This window comes from Dromaius novaehollandiae, chromosome 10, assembly GCF_036370855.1.
Source record: "Dromaius novaehollandiae isolate bDroNov1 chromosome 10, bDroNov1.hap1, whole genome shotgun sequence".
Classification (NCBI taxonomy): Eukaryota; Metazoa; Chordata; class Aves; order Casuariiformes; family Dromaiidae; genus Dromaius; species Dromaius novaehollandiae.
In genome coordinates, this window is record NC_088107.1 from 23,504,296 (window position 1) to 23,519,165 (window position 14,870).

General features: G+C 51.7%; 1 protein-coding gene across 1 annotated transcript; it reads right to left on the reverse strand.

Annotated features, from left to right (window-relative positions):
* Positions 1-4,321: 4,321 nt before the first annotated feature.
* Positions 4,322-14,488, reverse strand: TBC1D21 (TBC1 domain family member 21). Its single transcript, XM_026115524.2, has 11 exons — positions 14,291-14,488; positions 13,799-13,906; positions 12,293-12,396; positions 11,648-11,742; positions 10,197-10,307; positions 9,716-9,816; positions 8,795-8,891; positions 7,951-8,051; positions 5,550-5,666; positions 4,480-4,569; positions 4,322-4,380 (listed from the first exon to the last, which is right to left on the reverse strand). The coding sequence occupies exons 1-11, from the start codon at positions 14,486-14,488 to the stop codon at positions 4,336-4,338; spliced, it is 1,167 nt and encodes a 388-aa protein (XP_025971309.2). The 3' UTR covers positions 4,322-4,335.
* Between the last annotated feature and the right edge of the window lie 382 nt (positions 14,489-14,870).

Here is a 14,870-nt window from a genome sequence, read left to right on the forward strand (position 1 = left end):
TGGGGGGGGTGGATAGAAAAGCTGTTTTGTAGCAATTACAGTGTTTAGGAAAACAAGCCTGAGTTCTCTGCAGTGTTCAGCTACTGGGTGAAATAAATTGAATAAATAAATAAATGTAAATTTTTTTTTTCACTGCAAAAAGATTTTCTTTTTCCTCCCCCCCTTTCCTTTCCCCAGCAGCAAAAGGGAGGGAAAACTTAAAAAAAAAAAAAAAAAAAAAAAAAGGTTTTTTTATTTTCTCAGAGAAACAAACAGCGAGAATGCTGTTGTGGTGCTTCTGTTTTCCAATTGGCTATCTGAAATCTCCCATTAAAAAAAAAAACAACCAAACAAAAAGGTAAATTTTGAGAGAAATGGTCTGGCAAACTAGTAGGGAATTTTTCAAGTACCTCATTTTGCAGAAGTGCCTTCACAAGCTAAACCAGCGCTGACTTTGATTAGGACGCTCGTCCTTCCAAACCTCCTCTTGCGCTCAGCGAAAGCGATGAATTTCCTTTGCAAGGCTCAATTGAGACAGGGTGATATTTGCCCGGGCTAATGAATGCACCAGCCCTCTCGATACGAAGCTTTATTTATCCAAAGTGCTCCGAGCTCCCACAAATGAGAGCGCTCCGAGCTCATGCTCCAGCTGCGTTGCACCCCCAGACACCCGCGTGCCGTGGAGGCACCGAATAGCCCTGCTGTTGCACGGTAAGGAGGTCGAAGAGGACTGAGTCCTCAGCACAACCATTTTCTACAATGTTCCACCTGCTCTTCACCACCCTCCTCTTCTTCCTCCATTTCACTGCCAAGGTTTTCTCGGGATTTCTTTTAAGAATTCGTGTTCATTTGTATACATCGTTCTTTTATTTTCTCAGACCTCCCAAAAGCCAACCATTTCCTGTCCCCAGAAGGAAACCCAATAAATTGCTCAGCCCAAGGATCTCTTCTGGGGAGAGACAAACAGAGCTTGTTACAATTCTATCCTGTAGACAAAAATAGCTTGAAAACAACATGGGTCTTAGAACTGTAACGGCACAAATATGCCGCGATGTCCCACTAAGACAGACAGGGACATATATTCTTCATCATCATGTTCTGTCTCATAAAATGTCTTAAAATAATAAACCAAACACCCCTAACTGTCCTCTGTCAGCTCTTCCTTGCAAAAGTCTAGGAGCTGATGCTTTTAGCAGCAAACCGCACTGACGAGCCAGAGGCCTCCTTCATCAGTCAACCATGGCCTGAGTGGCCTCTTCCCTGGCAGGTCCCCGTATAAAATTCATGGATCTGGCCATGCTTACCCTGAATTCAGTCCTAGACCAGCCCCTGGCCACAGGCTATCCGACACCTCTCATTTTCCCCAGGGAGAAAGCTGCGTTTCGGTTAACACTGTAATCCCAGCAGACATCCCATGGCTTGGTCCAGGGAGAACCGAGCAGAATTAGGACACCCGGAGCCAGGTGCTGTTTCACGCGTGCTTCCTGCTGGCTTTCCCCGAGACTCAGCAGGGTCCTGCGAAACCCTTCCTTCTCCACACATTCACTGTGCTCCTCACAGGCTCTCCCTTCCCAGAGGAGCACGAGAAGGCTTTCATCCCTGGAGTCCTTTCCAACTTTCTTCTCCTCTCACCAACTCTTCTTATCTCCTAAATGAAGTATGTCAGGCAGCATTAGCTCGGCCTCCCCTGATCCCTGCCCAGGGAGCATCTATTGCAAAACAAATAGCTCAGTGTCAGCAAAAGTGTCTGGAGTGATAAAAGCCATTCAGCAGAGAAGGTAAGATACAGCTCTGTATTAATATCCACTGGACGCTTCGAAACTTATTAGGGCCTTGAATATATCGGCAGATTTTCTGCTCCACCTGCCAACCTGGGTGAGAAAGAATGAATTCCTCATGCTAGCTGGAGTCTCTTTCTTTTCCTTCTTTAACCTTCACTGAGATTTATGGCCCTTCTGTGGCTTTTGTCTTTCTGGGGAAATGACAAAGTCTCCAGACTTGGCAAAGGACTGAAGAGCTTCCTGCTGTTCAGCAGTTGATGTATAACGTTTGACTTTGACACAATACGCAGCCGGCACTCCAAGAGCAATCATCTCTGTACCCCTTGGAAAAAAGCGAGGAGGAAAGATGTGCTGGCTGCATCAGTTTGGTGGCCAGAAGATGCATCCTGGGTGGAGGGAGAAGCATAAAAAACTCAGCAGTCTAGAGAAGCTCCGCAAGTGTGCCAGCTGCAGCGCTCAGTAACGATCCAGGCAGCAGCCACAGAGGTCTGAGTCTTCCTGAATCTTTAAACTCACTGATGTGGTAATTTGATTTCCACCCAGGAAAAATGGTTTCATGGCCAAGGTGCTGTCTAAGGACCTCACCGGAGCTGTGCTCACAGGCAGAGAGACTACCCTTCCTTGCTCCCAAACAAATCATGTTGTCTGTTTGCCTCAGTTTCCCCATCTGTAAAAAAGGAGTGACAATTCTTGGCGGCTCCAGAGCTCTTGGCATGGTGGGGCCTTTGACTGTGCCCCAGAGCCTTGCTACCAGCATGGCCTGATGGATCAGAAGACAGTGGCACCAGGGAGGCAATTCTGAGGATCTCACAGGACAGGCTACTTGGTGGGGACAAGGCGGGGAGTCAAGAGCTGGGAGAGAGAGATGAGGCTGGGCATGAAGGAAACCGGGGCTGAATCGGAGATAGTTTGGTTGTAAAGGAAGATGCCAGTTTCTCCAAGGCAACACGTTACAGGTCCTGCTTTTGTGGCCACCCCAAGGGTAAGGTGTTAGGTGTCTGCGTTTCTCCCCACTGCAGGCTGGTACAGGGGTGGCTCTTCCCCTAGAGCCAGAGCTGCCAGCTGAGTGCCACCGACAGCCACCAGCAGAGATGTCCTGACCAAGGAGTGACCTCAGCCAAGGCACCAGGTGACATAGCAGCAGCCCTGAAGGGGGTTAGGAGAGTCAAGACAAGCAGAGCAAAAACACCCAGGAAACGGACACACACAGAGATCCTTCCTGGGACCAGTGTCTTCCTTTGTACATCTAAAACAGCAGCTAAACTGCCCACAGTGGAAATGCTGCAGGGTCCCACGTCCCCCGGTAAGCAGCCTGCGCTCCAGGGAGATGCGTTTTGCAGGATCAAGGGGACACACCAAGTGTTTGAAGCTCTTGTGAGTCTCGCAGCATCTCAGGTTGTGCCACATCCCCTCACACAGCCTCTTCCCTGCTTGCTCCATCCCTGTCATGTCTGATGAGTGTCACCTGCAAGTTCCACAGCATCTGTCAAGGTCACTTTGAACACGCCACAGTTCAGTGGGTAGCCGTGCTCCATTTCAGTCACAATTCTCCTCGTGCTTGTTTATTTTGTCCTTAACTAGCCAGGCGCCGGGGAATATTGGCCTCCTGGCTCTTTGCAGTTGAAAGGGAAGCAACTGAGGGAGGGAGGAGGTCAAGGCAGAGACAAGGTGCATTGCAGGGAGATGTTTGCTTTCTGCCTCCCCTCTTCTCCACAGATCTGTCAAGTCTCCAAAGCACACACAGCTGGTGCTTTCTCCCTCCTCCGCTGCAGCCAGCCCCATACCTCACACATTCGCTGAGCAGGCATGAAGCCTTGTTGATGTGCTGGAGTTGGGCTGGAGATGGACCAACGAGCATGGCCTAGGTGCCCACTCACAGGGTCCATCCAAGGAGTCTCACTGGATGACGATTTTCATACCCGTGGCCAAATTGGTGCCTTCCCCCAGCACAGTCTTGCTCATCAAACCAGTGGCACATGAGCAAGCCATGGGCTGTGCCATGCTGAAAGATGAGATATCTGATTTCAGCCTCAGGGCTTCATTAACACAGGTCCCACGGAAGCTGGGACATTAACATGATCTGAGCAGGTGCCAGCTAGCCCTAAAACACACCCAGATTCCCCACTATGAATAACCGGAGACCAGGTGATTCCACATCTGCCCTGGGAAGGACTGCCCTTCTGCCTGGGCCCTGCCAGGAAGGAGGAGGAGCTGGGAGGCTCTTGTCTCCAAATGGACCTTTTGCCTTTCTGCTTCTCTTCTTTCACCCCACTCCTACTGCTGCAGGTAGAAACGATGCCGTGCCTCAGGCTGGGATGCTACCGGGTTGGTTGAGGCTGGAAAAGGACAGCAGGATCAAAGGTGGGTGCTGACGGGCCAGGGAATTCAGTGTTGGCCACAAAATCCATACAAATCGCTCTGTGCCATGAGTTCAGATCCAGTCTCCTGACCAGCGTATATCAACAGCAGAGCACAAAAAGCCAGGATAAATTCCCTTTTCCCTCTTCTCCCCCATCAAACCACACCAGCTCGCTTGCATGCGTTTATTACGACCCAGCCAGCTTGTCTCCCGCTTCTATTTCCTTGCCTGGGTGAAGAACTCCATCAGCGCAGCCGGCACCTGAGGAAGATCAGTTGAAACCGTGACACCACAGCCTTTTCCCTGCAGCCCCGCAAGGGCCGTCCCCAGCTGCCTCCCTGGGGAGGCCCTGCCCCTCACCTTGTCCGCATGTTCCAGGAGGCGGTCGTAGGTGGAGCAGGCTTCGGAGATCAGCTGGTCAGCATCCAGGTCTACAAGGTTCCCGCAGAGCTGGCCAGGGAAAGAGATGGAGAAAAATCAGAGAGGGCTCATGTATCTGCTCAACCTCTGGTCAGAGGAGGAGCTATCAGAGAGCGGTGGAGGATCAGAGCCCCAGGTTTCACATTTGATTTTCAGTCCAATTCTCTTCCTCCTTCCTGAACGTCTCTGCATGTTCTCCCCTTGTTGCTTCTCCCCTTGCATTTCCACTCCTTGACCACAGCGAGGCCCAAGCACAGGACTCAGAAAACTTGGGTTTCCTTGCAAAGCACCACAGCAGGACAAGAGAAGGGGAGAGGAAGGCATAACTGCCCACAGCTGATTCCCAGGGTTCCCTTTGCCTACTTCGGTCTAACTAATTGTTGTTAGAGACCAGAGCCTCCTTTTCCTTGTCAAAGTACCTTCCCTTCCTGATACTTAAAATCTTAACATATACAGCCATTCATTCTCCTGGATTTTCTCTTTTCCCTCAGAGAAAATAAAGCTACATTACTGAAACACTCTGTTTGGAGCCCAGGTATGCAAAGGCTGGACCTGGAGCTCTGGGAGATGCCTTCCATCAGCCCCTGAGTACCTGCATCACAAGCCAGCCCGGGGCGCCTGGCTCACCCCACCACCCTGGGGCTTTTGCATCCCAGCCTCTCGCTGCTGGGTGCAGCCGTGCCAGGGCAGCAGCCTGGCTGGGCAGGGCCAAACAGCGAAGAGAAGCTGGGAGAAGGAAAGCCAGGAACCCGAGACAGCCTGTCCACTCTACACCGTGATCCCAACATTTGTGTCTACATTTGTGATCAAATTTGAGCTTTTTCCTTTCAAGCCGCTTTCCCTGTTTCATCATTTTGAGGCCAATAAGCAGCTCGTCCCAGCCCCAGTGGCTCAGGGGCAGAATATGCCCCCAGACAGCCGTGGGGCAGTGGGGCGGGAGGCCCTTGGCCTCGCAGGGCCGAGGGACAGCGGTGTGCTCGCTGCAGCGGGCTCCCCACACACCCACTCACCATCAGGATGTCATCTCCACCCATGTTCTCCCGCAGGATCTGGTCTCTCACAGTCTGCAGCAGCGTGTAGGCCACAATCACTTGGAAATTTCGGCAGGGCTTCCCTGTCAGGAAAACCTTGGGGGAAACAGATGGGAGAGGTGGGTGGGGAAGAAAACATCAGGGAAGCCTACAGGCAAAATCTCCAAGCCGGGATAACCAGAGCATCTCCTTCTAAGAACTGAACCCCCTGATAGGCTGAAAAAATAACGAAGCAGCAACCCAAACTCCTTGAAGTTCCTCCTGGCGATTTTGACTCAAAGGACCCCAAATGCATGGAGAGGGTCCCTGGGTGCTGGGGGAGGGATTTACAGTTGTTACAGGTCTGAGAGAGGTTGCAATGGTCTGAGAGAGGGTCGCAGCTGGTGTGGACAGGTCAAACCCCTTGCACTTGGGACCCCAGACTGAGGGAGGTGTCCAGGGGGCCTCTTGTCTATAAGAACATAGGAGCAGATGTACTGAATGAGCCTGAAGGTCCTTGTAGCCCTATATTCTGTTTCTGAGGTACACTGAAGGCAGGTGCATGGGGAAGAGTAACACCCAGGGCAGGCATGAGCAATATTTGCCCCAATACTCTCCCAGTTACCAACAATTTACAGGGACTTCCTGAGCCCTGGATGCCTCTGAAGAGGTGTCTCTCCCATCAGCTTGTCCAGTTTCCCTCTGAACTCTGCAAACTTTTAGCATCCTCAAAATCCTGCAGCAAGGAGTTCCACAACTAATCTTCCTGTTGGGTGAGGTCTGTTTTGTTTTTTTTCTTTTCCTGTGGAGCCCTCTGTGCTCCAAGATGCTTAAACACAGGCTCTGAAGAAGAGCTCCTGGAGGCCTGAAAAGCCCAGAGCTGCCCTAGCTGCACACCAAGTATTTTACAGAACTCAATTTACATCTAAATGGAAAGCCTGACCCAGCTAGCTCTGTGCAAGAGTCTTCCCCAGCCAGGGAGGTAGAAGAAGTAGGAGGCAGAGATATTTTAAGTGACTGCACATCAGAATCGCTCTCTGAATAAGCCTGCCTGTGGACACCCACAAAAAACAGACCTGGGACCAGCCAGGCTATGCCGGTGAATGCAGCCCACCCTGCAGCTCTATGGCAAAGGCAGTTTGCAGCCTGTTTCAAAGACCTGCTCATCTCCAGGTTTTCTCTGCTTCCTCCCTGCCCCAGACAGGGCTCCTGCAGCCCCGAGCTCCCGCTGCCCAGGCAGAGAATAATTAGAACAAACACTTGCTGCACAGACTTCATCAAGAGGGGCGAGCGCGGAGAGAGAGTCTGTGCAAATATTAATTGAGATAATCAAAGGCACCAGGGAGCGGGGCTGAGAAATGAGATGCAAAGAGAGAAGCTTGTGCAGGGAGGGTGGGGGATCCTGCTGCTCCAGCAGCCTCTCTCCTTCCTGGAGTCCCACTGCGGTTGCCAGAGCTCCGGCTAGATGGGGGGGCACTGCCAGGGCCCGCTCTGTAGGGGTGCAGACTGCGCTGCCCCACAGCCTGCAACAAAGCTGTTCGGGCTGGCAAAGAGCCCTGCACCAGGGCTCAGGACATCTTGCTGGAGGGCTTGGTGACAGTGCTGAGGTTTCCCCGTTTGGGTTGGTGCCTGCTTTGTAAACCCCTGGCAGCCCTAGGCATAACCGTCCCGGGGAACAGCGGCAAATCTGGCCACCTGAGCAAGGTACTGCCACACTCACAGACATGCTCCTGACCTCAGGAGGATGATTAAGAGCAGGATCTTTATCATACATTCAGAAAAGAAAACACTGGCTGATTGTAGATGCTCTGAGATATGGTTGAGGATGGTGGTCACAACAACTCCTTGGGGTTATGGGAGCTGAAGTCCACCTAAATTTGGATTAAAGGGCATTGAAGGGTTACGATTCTCATCCAAAGCCCGAGGCCCATCAAGATCCTCTGCCAAGAATGGAGAATTAGACACCCTATACCTTTGAAGGGTCTGGATCCAGTGGTTATTATCTGTTAATGACAATACGCCTGGCCAAGGCACTACATGAATCACAGCTATCCTCATTGTCCCAAATGTACCCCAAATATCTGAACCTCACCACGGGGCCTGTTGGAAGCTGAAAGCCACCCAAGACTCTGCCCTATCTTGTTCAGCACAGTCTCCAGGACTGGTGGTGGGACACCAGCCCTGTGACACACCGCTGTCTCCCCTTGCAGACACAGGGCAGTGCGAGCACCCTGCACCTAGGGACACACCATAGAGGAGGACAAGGGACAAGTGACCAGCAACACACCAGCCATCACAGAAGCAGCCCATGTGGGAATGGTTTGGTTTCGGGGTATGTTTACTTTCCCAAAACAGCAACAACCCCAAAAGCAGCAGACATTTGTCGTTAAAAAGTACTCACCTCCCAGAGCCTCCAGACATCGTAGAAGGATTTGAACACTCGCTGGAAGGAGAAGCAAAACCAGGGGAACAGTGACTGAATAACTTGTGTGCCTTTTCCTTCTGAAAGATGAGAAGGGCAAACTCCGATCAGAAAGTAAGTTGGATTTTAAAGGCAAAAAGAACCAGTTGCAAGACATGGGGCAGGGAGCACATTGCCAGGCTGGATTTCTTCAGTTGGTTGTTGCTTAGGCTGCAAGATGTATCTGTCAAAGTTTGCTCCTGGTTGGATGCAGCCAGACCACTTCCTCAGCGGGGCTTCCTGGCTTGCCCTGCCTCGACCAGCTCTGCACCCTGTACTCCCACGCTGCTGAGCTGGGGTGGCACAGGCTTGGCGCCGTTGGCACCAGCTGACCGAGATGTGCCCCACATTAAGCCAGAGGAGGCACTGGGAGTGGTAGAAGAGGGGACATTTTCCACCAAAGCAGCATCAGCATGACTCTGGAAAGAGTGGGTCAGGCCTCAACAGAAGGGCAGTTTGGCAGAGGAAGAGCTTGAGGAGATGCTCGAAGGCTGCAGCCTTCATGCAATTCGCAGAGTAAAGGGAGATAGATTCAGAAAAGTGAGTGCAAAGGGCTAATGTCTTTCAAATTGCTCCCAGGCAGTTGCCTCAGGAGATCCAAGATGTGTAACCCCCTCTCAGTGTCCCTGACCCACATCCTCAGCATATTCAGCAGGCGTAGGTAAAGCCGATCACTGTGCAAATATTTACCTTCCTTTGCTGGCATCCTCTCTAAATGATGCTTTCTGGCCTATGGGAACATCTTCTCTGGGCTGGGGAGGCAGGGAAGAGGCTTCAGACTTACCCAGGTGTTTTGCAAAGGCGGGATCCATAAATGCAATCAATGCCTTCAGCATGATCAAGTTCTTCCCCACACCTATGTTCATCACACAGCTGTGCTCCTGGGGGGACAAAGAATGCAGGAACATAGAGCAGGGAAAGATCAGATGGCCCAGCTTGTCTAGAACTGTAAAGCCAGCTTCACCCATCCCATAAGTCCAAAAGCCTCCTAATTGAGGATCTGGCCCCATTACTAGGGCTCCAGTCCCTGCAGAGATCATCAGCAGAGTTTGAATCCAAGCCCAGCTAATATTACAGCACGGGGTGCTACCGATTAAGCAATGCCCACGTCCAACAGTCAGGGGCAGCGGCAGGTTGCCACCCTCCTGAGACACAGTGCGCACAGATAATGTGATCAACGGCATGTGTCTCTTCGTTACCCTACGGGTGAGCTGATCTGCCTTATGCTAAGCAGCCTCTGGATACAGCCTCTGCCGACCCGCTGCTCGAAGACACATGGGGATCCTGAGCGGATTGTCTCTCAGGGCAGGCAGCAGATGCTGGCACTGATGGGAGCTTGCCTGGGGGCTTATGCAGCTACAGAACGCGGAAACCTCCCGCAAAGGTCCTGCCTGCCTCTCTCCAGAGTCAGCAGGGACGTTTTCCTTCAGCTGGACCTTGCTGAACTGCTCTCTGCAACCTCACCACGGTGCCATCCCCACTAACACACCCTCAGCCTTGGCCTGACTCCTGGGTCCGACATGGCAAGGACAAAGAGGGTCAGCCCAAACCAGTGGTCACTCCAAGGTGGCAGGGGGAGGGCATCATGCCTGGTGGGGGTGCAGAGGTGAATCTGAAGGCTGGAGGCTATGGGCAGCTGCTTTGCCCCGAAAGCGTCAGCCCTGGTGCGGGGCTTCACCCAGGGAAGAAGCACCCAAAAACTTACTGTTTTCTGGAGGAAGAACTGGAAGAGCCAGTAGATCTCATGTTCCTGCTCAGCTAGAAGATGGAAGAGCAGGAGCATCTTGTGAAAGCCTTGCTGGTACTCTGCCAGGAAAGAGGACACACAGATGGACTCACATACGCCCACCAGCAGAGACTGAGATCAACACTGCCAGCCACGTGCTCAGGGAGCGCCAAGCGGCCATGACAAGACCAGGGTGGCTGAGAAGTCAGGCAGAGCTCAGCAGGACAGTGGCAAGGACAGAGTCCAGGCAGGAATGGTTTATGCAGAGCAAAGAAAAGAAGGGCAAGTGGGAGCCACCAGAAACCCAGAGGAGAGCAGGATGGAGAACATCCCTCCACAGGCCAGCAGGGCCAGCACTGTCCCTTTGCTAGCTCATCGCAGGGCCTGAACTCAGCTGGGGAAAGGTCCTCCCCTGGAAAACCCCCCTGGAGCTGCACAAAGCTGCTCCTCACGTGCTCACCAGCCTCCATGTTGCACACATAGCTTAGCAAGAGGATTTTTTCCAGCTGCTTCTTGTCCACCCTGGTTTGGCCTTGAGCATCTCTTGTGTACAGTCTCTGCAGGTCTGAGTCTGGGGGGAGGGAGAAATGGCCACCCAAGTTTCACATTTGGAGCAAAACATTTGTACCAGGCACCTTCACACCATCAGTTCTGTATGCATAAAGGTCTTGCAGAAAACTTCACAGGCAAAATAAGTGGTCCAGACAGAACTGGGCCACAGGACTTTGAGCTGGTACAGTCATTCTTGCAATCTAGAGTTGTTCAAAAGTGACCTTTTTGTTCAAAGGTAATATCTTTACCAGGTTGGGAACCCTCAAGAGGGCTCCGAGACAGCTTTCTTGCTCTGATTTTCACCACAGATTTCTTCCTGGTCCAAGAATCCTGTCACCCTACTTCCCTTCTACTCCAAAGTTTCTTCTACATGTTTGTCTACATATACGAAAAGTTTAGCTCTGAAAAACTTGGGTAATCTCATAACAGCTCTTTAAGCATACCACTTTGTACAGAAGGTTGGAGAGTGATTTCTTCTTCACCCAATCACGGGGGGGGGGGGGGGGGGGGAAGGAAAGGAGCAAAGAGTTGTATTTGGCTGAAGGTATTACATTTTTCTAAGGTCTTCTCCAGCTGGATGTAGCATCTTTCATTTCTAAAGAAGCAACTTCATCTCAGCAAGGCATTTAACAAAGGAAAAAAAAAAACACACAAACCCTGCCTTCTTGCCTCTGCTGGGTTGATTTATGCAGGTTACATTGATTTGTAACACAAATTTTGCAATATCATTTAATATTCCTTTTGTTGTACAACTTGGAGAAACCTAAATGGAAATCTGAATATAATAATGCTATTCACTGAAGTAAGCTCCTTTCATCCGCAAAAAATGGGCCTGGAGGTGCTCTCCAGACTCCCAGCCTCTCTCTAATGACATCTCTATCTCCTTTCTTTCTATATATAATTCTCTCTCTGGGTCACTTGACCCATCACTGAAAAGCTGATGGCTCCAGGCAGTGTTGTAGCAGGTGCCAGCTCTAGCAGTCAAATACGGCAACTCAGGATGAGAAAAGAGGTAGAAAAATGTCATAAATTGGAATGGCTATGGGGAATTTTAGGTATTCAGAAATATAATGATGTGCGTTGGAGCTCTGCCAGACACGGGTTGAGCACGCCCACCTGCACAGGCCAGCTGCGAGTGGGTACCAGCAAGCAGGTTTGCAGCCCTGTGCCTCCTTCCAAAGGCAGAGCCATCTGCACCCCAGGCTCCCTCCCAGTGCATCCTGCCACCATGGCACGGCCCAGGGACTCATCCCAGCTAGCTCAAACCAGGTAGAAATCCAGCACCTACAGTTTGCCTGAAGACCACGCAGTTGCACAAGCGTTCGTGCTCGCTCAGGGGAGGAGTAAGTAAGCACTTACTAATAAATCTGCAGACTTGAGAGAAACCCCTGTCCTCTGTCTCTAGCAACGGCTGTATCTTGTCGTACATCTTGACCAAGGACTCGTAATTCTTCCTGCAAGAAGGGGATGCATGGCTGCCCACCATGGGAGACGTGGCCATTGCCCAACTGCCCAGGCATTTCCCTGGGCACTTGGCGCACAGTAAAGCTTTGCAGTAAGCTTTACTGGATTGGGAAGGACCAGTGGGTCCCAAGGCTGCGCTGGCTCCCACTGTTACTCCAAAATGGCTGGGATCAGCAGCAGAAGAAAAAGGTCTACGAACACCAACCTCTAAGAGCAGAGTGGGAAAAGCATGAAAGGGAACAGCTAAAAAGCAGCATCTGCCCCCAGGGCTCCGGGGACTCTGCCCCAGCTGCTGAAGGGCCAGAAAGGGCCCAGGAGCATGTCAAGCCCGTGAAGGCACCTTCCACACCAAGACAGCAATTCAGTCTCTCAACATCTGCCTCCACACAGACTTGAGGTGGCAGAGAGACAGCTCGGAGAGGTTGGCACCCATTCATAAGGTGCGAAAGGATTCAATAGAAGGTTACCCACATGTGAAAGCAGCTCTACCCCAGCCGACAGCTAACGAAGGCGGGCAGCCACGCCGGCAGCTGGACGTACCTCCTCGTGCTTTCAACCGTGAGCCTCTCGTCTCGCGAACTGCTCCACGGGTAGTACCCGGTGAGGAATTTCCACGCTTCTGACCTCACGGACGGGTCCAGGCCCTGGGGACCACAGCACAGGCGGCTCGGGAGGGCGACAGCCGCTAGCACAGCGTGCCAGGTCGTTCGATGGGGGTCGTGGCCCCAGCAGTACATTTGGGAGCATCTTTTGTGCTCTTATCTGGATAGTCACTTGTGAAGCTGGCTGTATGGTGTTGGCCCAGACCGTGCTATTTCGGCAAGCACCTTCAGGTTTTCCTATTTTTATTAGTAGGAAACTTCTCATTGTGGTTAAAGTGTGTCCACGTTGCCATTTCATTTAAAAAACAAACTGGTGAACACTCACTATTTGGGTTTTTCAGGAAGGCTTCCCAACAAACAATAAATGTTTCAACAGAAAATGGGTGCAATATTTCTTCAAACAAAGTTGTTCCTATCTCAGTTATAATTTCAGAAGCATTTTCACCAAGATGTTTCAAAACAAAGAGGTTCAAAACAAACCACAACTTTCCACCACACAGCAAATAGCATTTTCCCAGCCAGCCCTCACCAAAATCTCTCTGGGGGTGGCGCGCCGGTCCTGCCTGTCCACGGGGTCCCCACCCCAGCCAGGCATCGTGTCACGAGGGGGCAAGGCCTGACCTGCCCAGAAGTTATCCCAGCTCACCTGAACTACACCCAGCCCCAGCTCTTCCCACAGGGGTTGGTTCAAGACCAACGTGGCTGCGTTTAAGCGCAACAGTAAAATTTCTCACTACCAGACCAGGCAATGGGGAACCAGAGTGTTTTCACAGCTCTCAAAAAGTGTGACAGGTTGTCTTGGTTCATCTCTAAGCTCTCCTGGCTTCTTTCATGGAAGTGAAAAGCTTTTTTTAGAGGCTTTAAAAAAAAAAAGTGTTTTGTGATAAAAATCAATTCTTCCTCACTGGGCAAAGCTGACTAATTTGTAAACTGCAAGCAAAAAAGAAGCAGCAAGAAAGCAAGCAAGCAAGAAATGCCAAATGAGGATAAGTGTGCAGCATCGCTAGGCGAAGGGATGCTGTTTGATCAACAACCTATATGTTCTACAAAAACGGAGGGGGGGGGTGGAGCCACCTTTCCAGGGATCGTTAACCCTTCAGCTGCCTCCCCAGGCAAACCTGTGAGCTCTGAAGGTGGATGTGAGGCTGGGAACACTCTTGGAGGCCAGAAGCATTTCACAGCCCTTTGCTGCTCCCAGGAGTGTTATCAGTTTCCCAGAGCCTTTCCCCTCAACAGCCATGAGCGACTGCTGGCTCTCACCGGCGGGGACCGCTGGGGCATCGTGCTGAGAGAAAAATGAAGGTGGCTCAAAGGTCCCTGCTCCTCTCCCTGTACTACCTAGCAGAGACCTGTGTCTCGGTCTGGACCTGAGCTCCCTGAGGTGAGAGGATAACACACATTACCCTCCACTCCCTGTCACCCTCCCTGTTTCAGACCTCCTCACCCTGTCGAGGATGATGGATGAAATAAAATCCCAGGATTTCACCAGGTGGCCACTCTCATCAAAATAGCCTTCCCATTCGTTCCGGTCGACGGGCAGCTTCTTGGTTTCCTAGAGGCAGGAGGAGAGCAGGGGGTTAGTTGGGTGAGGAGGAGACTGGGACAGGAGAGAAGAAGCTGCTCAGCTGCACAAGCCACCTCCAAGCAGGGACAAGGAATTTTATCGGAAGTACACTTGCACATTTTAGGCAATGCAACCCTAAACACAGGTTTACAGTCCTGCCTTGGCTCTGTTTGCAGCTTTCTGGTTTCCAGCTGGCTGCTGTGGCTGGAGTAATGAAAATGCTTTCTTCAGCTCAGGGGGCGTAGGTGTGAACCACGGATGTGGGTTACTGCGAGGTTTCTGCCGTGCAGGGACTGAGACTTCGACAGCTGATAAATGCAGAGCAGAGGCTCTTTAGCACAAGGCATTGCAGCTCGGGTCTGGAAGTCCTACCTTCAAACCCTTCCAAGCTAGCCAGCGTGACACCTCACGGATCACGAAACACGAGGTCAGGTCTTCGCTCTCAGCCTCGGCTTTGTCCAGGGGAACATCGTTTGAACACCCACCACTGCCCCCCAGCAGCTCCCTACCGTGCAGCCGCAGCACGGCCCATCCCTCACAGCATGGAGGAGGGAGGACACGGCTACCCATGCTACCACTGCACCTTCAGTTCAAGCATTTCTGCTTCAGTGCCCTGGCCTCCCAAGAGTGGCTTTTGGCACCGTGCTAACTACTCATAGTCTGACATGAAGCATCTCCCCAGCATACGTATCCCCCGCTGCCCGCATGTCCCAGGCTTGCTTGTTCCACCTTTTCTTTCTAAGCTGCCAGCACTCAGATCCCTTCACTGTCAGGGATCCAACCCAGAAGGCAAGTGGCTTGTGCTTCGCCTCTGCCTCCTCCTCTGGCTCTTGTATCCCCTGCAGCTGCATCCCTTTCTTCCGATTCCTAATTGCTGCCTGGGTTAACACCACCCTGAGGCTTGTAAACCACATCAGCAACCTGTTTGCCTTCAACTCTTAATTCCTCTCGC